This window comes from Thyridium curvatum, assembly GCF_004353045.1.
Source record: "Thyridium curvatum strain D216 chromosome Unknown NODE_54_length_294788_cov_77.042876, whole genome shotgun sequence".
In the NCBI taxonomy this organism is placed as follows: domain Eukaryota; kingdom Fungi; phylum Ascomycota; class Sordariomycetes; order Thyridiales; family Thyridiaceae; genus Thyridium; species Thyridium curvatum.
The window spans coordinates 76508-87551 of NW_022156809.1; the positions used below are offsets into that span (position 1 = coordinate 76508).

General features: G+C 53.1%; 4 protein-coding genes across 4 annotated transcripts; 2 read left to right on the forward strand and 2 right to left on the reverse strand.

Moving 5' to 3' along the window:
- Nucleotides 1-338: 338 nt before the first annotated feature.
- Nucleotides 339-1043, reverse strand: E0L32_008290 (uncharacterized protein; the record flags this gene model as incomplete). The annotated part of the gene is made up of 1 exon (XM_031143128.1): nt 339-1043. One exon carries the CDS (start codon nt 1041-1043, stop codon nt 339-341), a length of 705 nt encoding a protein of 234 aa, XP_030992432.1.
- Nucleotides 1044-2936: 1893 nt separating this feature from the next.
- On the forward strand, nt 2937-3872 carry E0L32_008291 (uncharacterized protein; the record flags this gene model as incomplete). Its single annotated transcript, XM_031143130.1, has 1 exon — nt 2937-3872. One exon carries the CDS (start codon nt 2937-2939, stop codon nt 3870-3872), a length of 936 nt encoding a protein of 311 aa, XP_030992433.1.
- A 1591-nt stretch (nt 3873-5463) lies between these two features.
- On the reverse strand, nt 5464-7883 carry E0L32_008292 (uncharacterized protein; the record flags this gene model as incomplete). The annotated part of the gene is made up of 2 exons (XM_031143131.1): nt 5464-7651; nt 7702-7883. 2 exons carry the CDS (start codon nt 7881-7883, stop codon nt 5464-5466), a joined length of 2370 nt encoding a protein of 789 aa, XP_030992434.1.
- Nucleotides 7884-8252: 369 nt separating this feature from the next.
- E0L32_008293 (uncharacterized protein) lies at nt 8253-10518 on the forward strand (the record flags this gene model as incomplete). Its single annotated transcript, XM_031143132.1, has 2 exons — nt 8253-9101; nt 9151-10518. The coding sequence occupies 2 exons, from the start codon at nt 8253-8255 to the stop codon at nt 10516-10518; spliced, it is 2217 nt and encodes a 738-aa protein (XP_030992435.1).
- Nucleotides 10519-11044: the final 526 nt, after the last annotated feature.

The window sequence follows — 11044 nt, forward strand, 5'->3', positions numbered from 1 at the left end:
GAGCGATAAAAAGCAGGACTCTGGGTTCCTGCAAGTTTGATCCAGAAGACGGAGCGTAAGTCAGGCTCTTTCACAATGCCAGACGGTCATTGTCGTTTACGGAATTATCAAATTGATGGAAATAAATGAATGATCATCTCCAGAACAGATCTAACGTGATGCTCTCAAAGCACGCACTCTTCTATGCTTCATATGCTTCGGTAACCTGTACCATCATCATCCATGCCGCAAGCCCGAAAATGCCGATTTCAACCCCCCTAAGAAAATCCGAGCCTCGAGAAACTCCAATGATGCAAAGCCGTTGACCTGTCAAGAAAAGTCTGCCAGGAACCAAAACCTCATCCTCTCTCCGCAGCATCGCCACTCCCCGAGCCACCACCGCCACCACCGCCACCACCAGTCCTGTACATCTCCCTCAGCCTCGACATCTTCCTCCTCACAACCCCGGCCTTCTTCTCCTTGCCCAGCTCTTCGGCACCACCGCCGCCGCCCCTCCTCTCGTCGACCCACCGCTGCCGCCCGCCGCCGTCGCCAGCCGGCGCGCGGGCGTGAGTCTCCGAGATCTCCACCGAGAACGACGGCCTCGCGGACCCGCTCGGCTCCTTGACCAGCTTGCGCACCGGCCGGCCCTCGCCGCTGAGACGCCCGGACCACGACCCGGACCGGCCGAGCGACCCGCCGGTTCCGGAGCTCGCGTGCCGCAAGGCCAGCGAGAAGACGCCAGCACTTCCTAGGGATCCGGCTCTCCGCCGGCTCCAGTCGCGCTGCTGTTGCTGTTGCTGTTGCTGCTGCTGCTGGTGGCTGAGATCCGCCGCCGACCGGCTGCCGTCGGAGGCGCTGCTCTGCAGGTGCTGCGCCGGCTGCGGCGCCGGTTGCTGGTGAGGATGGTCCAGCAGCGAGGCGTACACGCCAACCACGGCGTCCTCGTCGTCGTGCCAGAAGGTCGTGCTGCTGAGCGTCGAGGTCGAGGGCGTCGCCGCCGCCACGAGCACCACCGGCGGTGCCCTACGCGTTGACGGTCGGCGGCCGAACAGGCTGGCCATTGATGACTCAAAGTCCTGTACGGGCTTCCGAGCTTGTCCCGTCGCTGGAAACGCCGCCCGAGAAAGATTCCCAATGGAAACGGGCAGCTCTTTCTTTTCAGGATGTAGAAATTGAACCTCTGTCGAGAGGGAAGTCTTTTCCGCAAATGCTCGCCTGTCCGGGAACAGGACACTCTCAATGAACTCGCGTCGTCCGCGCCGGCGAAGATTCCCTCTCAAGATATCCCGGATCGATCGGTTTGGCCGGGGTATCAAACTTTCCCCGCCTTGTTTCGATTCCACACCACAAGAAAGTACGTACGGTGGGGTTCCAAGTCACAAAGTTCACACCGTCCGTCGCAATCCCGAATCTCGAAAAGTAAAGGAATGCTTTGCTCTTCCTCCTTTGCAAAAAGGCAGGAGAGCGGGTGGCCATAAATTTGGGGGGAGATACGTTTCCTTTTGTTTACTTCCAGGACGAAACGGAAACAAATCGTTGGCCACCCCTCCTCCGCCTCCTGTCCAGCCCTCCCCTTTTTCACTGGGGCACAGCCAGCCAGGCAGCCCGGTCTAGGCAGCCCTGAAGGGCCTGGGGTGGCAAGCAACAGCTCCGGGCCAGCCAGTCGATCAATGGTGTTGCGGGGCAGAGAGGGGCTGGGTAGGTCATTTGTGTAAGTCGACCAGCTAAACACCAATGGGAGTGATCTGCAACTGTAAGGGGCAGGCGCCACCTGTAGGCTGATGGACATAAAAAGCGGCCAAAATCTTAGCTTGATTGTCTTCTCCCCTACACATCAGTCAAGCATCACCACTACCATCATTATCTTCACTTCACGGTCCCTCAAGCCGGAAAAGCCCTCTGTCACAATGGCTTGGCCTTGCCCCTTTGGTCCTCAATCTTAATTCACTTTTGAGTTGAGCTCAGTCTTGGTTCTCCTTGAATAGCAGAAAAACCTTCTCACTGCACTTGCCTGCCTTTGTGCCGATTTCCTTATTCTGATCTTGAGAGACCCTTATCTCACTTGCTAGTCAGAAGCGTGCTGGCTATTCACCTTCCTGACCATGTCTATGTCAACCTCTAGCTGAAGATCTACCGGTAGCATGAAGTATCTGTGTCAGAGAAGTACGAGTTCCCTAGCTCATGTCGAGTCTGGATGACCTACTCTACTCCTACTACCTAGGCGGAACAGGAGGAAAACAGATTTCTAGAGATTCTCAGAGGGTTTGGCTGGTTTTTTCCTAGGTTGTTGTTCTTGGTCAGTTTTGATATTGGAGGAAGGAAGCATGATATGCTGCAGACAGGCAGCCAGTCGGGGTCGACTTGCAGTTATGGACTTGCAGTTATGGACTTGCAGTTATGGACTTGCAGTTATGTCCCAGGCGGGGTGTAGGACGATAGATGATAGACATAACAAGGGCCAAAATATTAACTTCTCCGCTACACATCAATCAAGCATCACTCCCATCATTCTCTTCTATTCACAACGAAGAAGAGCTGTCGGCCTCCCAGCCACATGACGCCGATAGGCCCGGCTAAACTTGTTATGTGTTTTTGGTGCCCGACCGATAGGCCCGGCTAAACTTGTTATGTGCGTCTGTGTTCTTCGCACACAGGTGGTGCGCGACCGCCCTAAATTGCTTTCTCCTTTGCAATCAACCCCCACAAGATCAAACACAACCGCACCTCTTTATCCAACGCCTTCTTCCTCGGCCCCCGAACTGCAAGCTGTCCAGCTCTGAGATCGGCATTGGCCCGAGATCTTAGTCTGAGAAATATCTCGCCATTTCTTAGAGAGTCCGTTGCTACAAACGTCAAGAACACTCGATTGAGAGTACGCACAGCATTTTCCTCCAAGCCATTCACAATCACCGCCAACCCATTTACATCAAGTACACCTGTCACGAGGTCATATCATGGACGCGACGTATGCGGTAAATGAGTCCATACGGGAGACCACAGATGGGTCCTGGATACTCGCGGAGAAGCTACTTCTCTCTCGTCAATCCTCCCCGTCGTCCACTCAACCCTCGTGGAGCGATGGCGAGAACTCGTTCTTTGTGCTATCGGAGGCCACCGGTCCGATGCCTGAATCGCGTCCCTTGTCCAATACGAGTATCATCCAAAAAGTCTACGATGCTGGAGCGGCCTCTGCGGTCTGGCGTGTTGGCGAAGCCTTCATCAAAGTGAAGAAGTTGCTTGTGCCGACGGCTACCCGGGAACATGTTACATTGGAATACCTACACCACCACAAGGCCAGCCTGACTTTTGACATCCCGCATGTCCATTACCACGCTGAGTTTGACGGACGATACTATCTCGTTACCAGCAGACTACCCGGACAGACGCTCGGCGAAGCATGGCCTGGCATGGATGAGCGGACAAAGCAACATTATGTCGACCGCATCGCTACCATATGCGAGCAACTGGCCGTATTGAAGGGCGATAGTATCACTGGCGTCGATGGTCATCATATCTCAGACCTCTTTTTGTCCAGATCTGGAGAGAATGACTGCGATCCTCAGCACCTCGTCAACAATTGCAAGGATGTGGGCATGGATTGCTCCTCTTTTGTCTTCTGTCACTGCGATCTAGGGCCTGGAAACATCGTTCTCAACCTTGCAGAAGATTCGATTGCGATACTAGATTGGGAGAGTGCTGGCTTTGTTCCTAGGGAGTGGGTCCGCACAAAGTTCTCTTTCTGTTCGGGGCTGGATCTTCCTGTCGAGGATGAAGACGAACGGGTTGACTATAGGCGCCGCATGCTTGGGGGGCTAAAGGCTATGGGCTCTTTCGAAGTTGCGGAGAAGTGGTGGGCATGGTACAACGCTGATCGCGTGGTGGACAGCTAAACCCTCATCCGGGATTGGCATTGCGTGGCCTTAGTCTCTAGTCGATGGCATGGTCACTTCACGATTTGGGATTCCGAGAAGATAGGAGGATTCTGGGAAGATAGGAGCATGGCAGACAGCTGAACCCTCATCCGGGATTGGTATTGCGTGGCCTCAGTCTCTAGTTGATGGCATGGTCACTTGAAGCCTTGGTATCTGAGAAGATAGGAGTGCCGTTAGACGGTAAATTGCTGCATAGAGAAATTCCGAATATGCTAAGAATATTAGGACTTATCCAAGCATAAGATTGTGAGTACCTACTGGATCATTCCTTGACTCGGGCAAACTTGGGCAGTTTCCTCTCGCAGGCCGCTCCTCCGGGGAGGGTTCCTTCGCAAATGCTCACAACAGTCATGTTGTTATACCCGCAAACAGGGCAATTGAATTGGTCCCTCGGCTTCGATGGGGCAGTGGCAGCCATGTTTTGCTTCTTGGTCGAGTTTCTATGGAATGTCAGGAAGTGAAACTTAAAGGAGGAGAGATCTTACCTCTGGGCGCTGTGCCAGGTTGAGTCTTTATGGAATGAAGTTAAACTTGGAGGAGAGGTCTTACTTCAAGGTTCTTTGGTAATGAGTATGTTAGAATCATGGAGAGAGAAGCAGGGCGGCTTAACACGGAGAAGGGCCACTCTTTATAGCATTTGCTATCATGCTAAGCCAGTGCGGTAGCAGCAAAGAGGTGTTACTGTTGCACTGACTCACAGCAAGCACAGTCCGGAGTTGACTGGAGCTGGATGCAAACTCACGAAGAGTCAGTCTAGGCTTGTGTTGCCAGTGATATTATTAGGTAAAGGTGTTGGGCCCTCCTCTTCGGTTGTAGCCCAGTCATCACTCTTGCGTGTTGCATGACCACTGTGAATGAGGCATCCCTGAGAGCCTAGTCCATGGGAGCGTCTCGACTATTGTTGTCCCGTATGGCAATGCGTAGATAATGAGAGAAGATAGGGGACACAGCCAAACATGGTAAGCGCCTTCGCCGTCTAGGAGCGCGAGCGGGCAAGGCAACCCTCGAAACACATACGCGTATGGGCAAGATCAGCTCCGTATCTACCTTCACGCCATCCAGAGGGCCGACACCAACCAGTGCCAGTGCGGATGCGACATTCTCTTGGAATACCGGAATGGACAGACGAACGAAAACATATGTGGGGGTCATGTGTCGATGTCCGGCGTACATCTTGCAGCCCGGCCATGTATGTCAGCACATAAGAGCAGCCAAGATGATCATTAGGACGGGTCACCTGGAGCAATTCAAGGCGATCCCATCCACAATACTTCAATGTTGACGGCAACGAGCATATTGGCGTACGGAAGAAAAGGAGGACCAGGACAGGCCTGACAAGTACATAGATACTGAACAATCATTGGGATTACGAGTAGAGGAGTGACCCGCCTTGAGTGGGTAGAGAACTAGTTTCCATCTCCTTTCGACCTTGAAATCATTCCGCATGTATGCTTATCCGAGGCCAGGCGGTCGAAGGTTGACCAACGTATTTTACCGCTCTCGAGGTCAAAGATGTGCCTTGTCAGACAGCACCAGCGGCCATACATCTTTACGTCTGCAGAGCTGCTATGCGCGCACTCCTTCTCAGTGGCCGGCCGTGCTCGGGATGACCCACGCAGTGACGTTGTCCTTGCTTCTTCCGACTTTTCCGTCCTTGTTCAGAGCCTAGGTCTATGGGATTACGGGTCGCTTTCCTCTCTTGACGGGGTCGTAACTGCCGTAAGGGTGGCTGATTCACGGCTGGTGTCTCGTTGATGGGTCGTCGTGGTTTTCTTATGGCAGGAGTTGGATGGTCGGCGGCACGGGGCGGATCACGGCTCGCTTTGGCCTTCAAAGCTGGTCCAATTAGGGTTGAGCGTGATGGTGATGGTGCTTGCCTTGTGCTCGGGAGACGAGTCTTTCTAGAGTGGTTTCCTGGGTATGCTACTGTCGCAGGGTGGTTTGATGCCCTTGAGGTTGAAGTTGAGGTGGTGGTTGTGGCTTCTGGTTGTTTCTGGACTTTGGTACGTTTTGTAGACGCTTGTCTGTCGCCTCTGAACTCCTTGTGCGGCTCCCCATCCCCTGGTATAGCAAGTCCACCGTGCTCGGACGCCTTTGCGTGTGTGTAAGGGCCGAGAATGTCTGGGGATGAGTGAGTTGGGTGGCTTTGCTTCCTTCTCTTGCGTCTTCGGTCTGTCGTATTATCATCTTGATCACCTTCTGATCTTCGCTTCGTCCTCCCTCTTGAATGCAAGCCGTTCGCGACTAGCCCTGCATCTCTTGCTTCGGCTTCAATCAGAGAGATCTGCTCCTTTGCCCATTGAAGTCGAATCTTCTGGATCGTCAAGTCCTTAGTAGTGGCCCGGTGATCTGAAACTCCTTGCACAAATCCCGAGATGAGATGACTCCGTCTCTTTACTTCGGTCAGAGTGTCTTGCATCGCCTTGATCTTGAACGCGGCCTGTCTCATCATCTGGACACGCAATGGCTTCGGGTGCTTGGATCTGAACTCCGGGTCATTCATTGCTTTCTCCAGGATTGCCGTACCCGCCTGTTTGGCATCTTCAAATGCCTTCTTGACTGCATCTTCCTCGCTCTGACGCCGAAACGCCGATTCGATGTTGCAGAATCCCGCCGCAGTCTCGCCGTGCCGCAGCACTCCCGAGTCCACAACCTTCTGCCAGCCTTTATCATACGCTGGCTGAAGCTTTGTGAGGTATCGCCTGTGCTTGTCGAGCCAGGAGTACTCGTAGTTGAGATATTCGATCCAGGTCGTTAACTTGTCTTGTCGTGTTGGGTCTCTGTCGAACTCGAATGCCTTCGTGAAGCCGTGCCGAGCGAGCCGGCGCTTGGCCTCCGCGACGTACTCGGTAAAGCCGCCACGGCCGTGATCGTCCCGCAGCCAGTAAAACTGATACCAGTAGCGGTCGTCTTCCTCCTCGTTAAATCTCTTCCATTGCATCTCGCGATACTCGTCCTCTGTCATCCCCGGCCATCTGCGTCTGGCCACTATGTTGTCCCGCTTATGCTTCTCAACAAACGCCGCAAACCCTTCATCCCCAGCGTCGATGCCCTCTTGAGTCTGTTTTTTTTTGAAGTCATTCCTGAGAATCTGCATATATTCATCCTCCGACATCCCGGGCCATGGGAACCCATACTGCATCTTCTTTTGCTTTTTCTCCTCTACATAGGCGGCAAACCCTTCGTCGCCGTCGTTATGGCCGTAGTGGCGTTGCCTCCTCTCATATCGTTCTCTGAGGTGTTCGAGGTATTGACTCGCCGTCGGTTCACTTTCTGTGCCTTCCGCGTCCTGGCGCTTCTGCTCCTCCAGATAGGCAGCAAACTCCTGTTCCTCATCCGGCTCTCTATTGTCTTGCTGCCAGCGACGGAACTTCTTCCACCTCCACAACTGGTTTTGAAAGACGTGGTGCCACCTATATAACACTGATGGATCTTTCCAAGGCTGCAGAATCTCGAGATACTCCTCGAGGCCGTTACAGACCTCATCCAGACGACTTATAGGGTATACCGGTACGCAGCCGTCAGTGACAAGGGCGTTGTAGGCAATTGTCTCCTTCCTTTTCAACTCTACGTCGAAGTCCACGTCTTCTGTGGGTGTCCTCTCGTAACGCGATCGTGTGGACACGGCCTGCGGTGCAGCGTCTTCGCTGTCGGCGACTCCTTGTAGTCGTGCAGCGAGTTGGTCGGGGTCGACAGGGCGTGATTGTACGGCATCGTTCACTTTCTGCGCTCCAACCCTGTGTTGATGTCAGCAATAGATAGTATGCGGATGAGCGGAATAATCCACCTCAGTCTCTCGGCGAGCTGCTCTCGCTGCTCTTTGGGAAGCTTTTCCCAGCCATCAAACTCGAGATCGAAGCCGCCGTCCTGACGGCGGTTTTGCGTCATGTACTGAACCAACTCTGTATCACTAAAGGCAAGAACATCATCAGCACACAAGTTCGGGATTGCAGAGACTGGTGATGACATTTTATTTTGGATGTGTGCGAGATGAATGGGAAAGCTTGGAGCTGGACCGCTTCTGCCTTGTGGATGCGTGAGCTTGTTGGGAGGGGCTCTAGTGTTATGTGAAAATGTCTTGTCGCCTGACGGGTCAGGCAATAAGGCAGACACCCATATCGCATAACCAACAGTCCAATCGCAAAGGCGCTGCAACCGCTCACTCAGGTTGTTGCCTGGCAGTCCAAAAATCATTGGATGTCGTGTGCCGGTGTATCACCCTCCTCTGGCCTGCCCGTCATTGCCTGCCTTCTAATGGAGAACTGATAAACGCTGAACCAGCCACCAACATGTCGATTCCAAGCCTTCTTCCTTCTTATGAAATGGGAGGCATTCACGATGGCAGATACGGACTTGATTGCTTGCGTATACCCGTGGCATTATGAAGATATGCATCATGCAGTGAATGCGATGGAGCGGAAAGAGAACCTGCCGAGATATGTCCCTGGGCTCAAGAAGAAGCAGGAACGCCCAAGGGACCGTCGCGGCAGGGGATCGACAGAGGAGCCGGAGCCACGCGGAGACGACAAAACTAATCCCCGCGCACGCCTTGAGCTGAGATTCAGCCATAGCCCCAAGACTTCGGCTGGTTTTATCTTTGGGTGCGACGAGGACTGCGATATTGTCTTGCCCAGTCTCCGCGGTGTGAGCTCCTATCACTTCGCGCTGACGTTCGACGACTACAACCGCCCCATCGTCAGAGACATCGGCTCGTTCATCGGAACTCAGGTCACATACAACAATGATGGAAAGGGCACGCGACGAGAATTTTCCTGGATCGTCGGCGGCCATCCTGTTCCTGGGGAGGAGACTCCAATCGTCGTCGAGATCAATGAAAGCCTCAAGTTTCAGCTCGCCATATCGTCCCACGACATGGATTCACAGTCATACAAGGACAACATTAAGAGATTCAGACGAGGATCATCAGGTTATGAAGACCTGTTCACCCGGCTCAAAATGCGTCCGGAGACAGAACGCCCCACAGGGACGCACACCCCTGGTAGTGGTCCAATCTTCCTCAGGAAGAAGGTTGGCGAAGGCAGCTTTGGAGTCGTGACTCATTTCTGGAACGTCAGTACAGCAGAAGAGTATGCCCTGAAACAGCCGTCCAATGAGGCTATTAGGAAGAACGAGGTCAACTTGGACGATTGGAAGAGAGAGGCCAAGATCATGGGCCGAATTCGCCATGTTAGTGAAGACAAATTCTCTTTACGTATCCCAACCCTAACATCACTAGGATCATATCGTTCAGCTTCTGTGGAAAGTGGAAACCCCATGGCCACAACTCGGCCTTGAATATGTCCCTGGCGGGTCTCTTGTGGACCAGAATGGCTTATCTAGAGGAGAGTGTATTCAAGTCCTGTTTCAGCTCCTATCTGCGCTGGTTTACCTACACGGACTCAAGGTGCCCATTCTCCACCGAGACATCAAACCGGCAAACACCCTTGTTCAATATCGGTATGCCGGCAACATTTACGTCAAGTTTGGAGATTTCGGTGTGTCAGGAGAAGAGAGAGAGAGCGGCCAATGGAAAACAACCTGCGGCACAAGGAGATATTCTGCGCCAGAAATGTTTGAGATTAACAGGTTGCGCCAGCGTGGCGTACAGGGACGGATGCGGTATACCGCCGTTGTTGATGTATGGTCTCTTGGCGTTGTCATATTCGAACTCCTCTGGGGCATCCCACGATACAAGGCAAAGTATATATATGAAGGAACGCTCTGGGCCGAGAAGATCCTTGGAAAACTGGGGGAGGATCTGAGAAGGAGTCCCAATGACGTATTACTCCAGTTCTTGTCGAGCACGATGCTCGTTCTGGAACCGACATCACGATACACAGCCCAGATGTGTTATGATAAGGCGCTGGATCTATTCGGTGAAACAGATGTCACGCTTGAGACATCGATGCCGGCGCCTTGGACGGAAGCCCGGCAGACAACACTACCGCACGATAATCCGCAGACTGTGGTATACCAAGGCGCAGGGGTACCTCAACAAGCCCATTGCACAGAAGATGATCAATTTGGCACAACAGAGATCGAGAAGTATATCATCCGGTCAAGCCGCCCCAGTGGCTCAGTCAGCACCGGGGATGTCGTAAGACAGGGTGCTAGATCGAATAATCCACCCCCGTCGTCTCGACGACAGAACTCGAACCGTGTCTCGAAATCATCAGTCGCCACACGTTCGAGGCGGGCGGGCCATGCTCCCGAAGCCGTTTCCCGAGCCAGTGAGGACGAAATTGACCCAGAGATTGGCTTTTATATTCAAGACCCTGTCAACTCGCTGTGTCTCGGCTCATCGATTTCCGCCCTAGGGCATGAGATTCCATCTAGCTGGGATGAGTCTGTCTGGGATAACTTAACCCCGAGGCCACCAAGTCGTGAACCCAGTCTTGTGGTGGCCGGGGCCGGCTATACACAAACCGAGTATCCAGTGAGCACTGGCCCATACCAAAGTATTGGACAACCCTGGTCGGGATTGGAGCTTGCTGGAGGACAATCTTGGGGGGTTGAACAACCTTCTCCAGCCGTTCAGGGAGGCCATGACGACGATGAGGTTTCAGCAGCGGCATTGCTTAGAGCATTCCAGAGCGGCGGTTAATCTGGTGCAGCTAGGGGTGGTCTTGAAGACTGAGAGGACTGGATTCCATGGATGGAGTTTTGAACCAACCGAGTGCTTTTCGTTCCTCAGCGTTTTCATGGGTTTCTGTTTCATAATATTTTGATTTCTGGATTCTTTACTCAGATCTCTTCTGTTTTCAACTGGTGGTCGCGGCCCTGCTCATGGCAACAACGCCTGAGGTGACAAACACGATTCAATCAACAAGGAGCATGCTACTCAAACCGTATTGTTGAAGTCAGATCAGGCCCTGATAGATTGAATTAGCGTCAGGCTTCCACTGCTGTTGAGGCGTGAGTTAGCCGCCCAGTCTTGAAGTTAGTGCTTGGCCACAACTGCTCTGCTTCATACTCTTTATGACAAAGCCAAGGAGAGCAGGCTTGAATGTGATCAATCTAGTCTCTTCTTCCACCTATTACAGACCATCTTTAACGACACAGGAAGCTATAATGTCACTCCCGAGTTCCCTTCAGACAACTCTTGTCGTCGTGTTGACGCTATTGTGCGT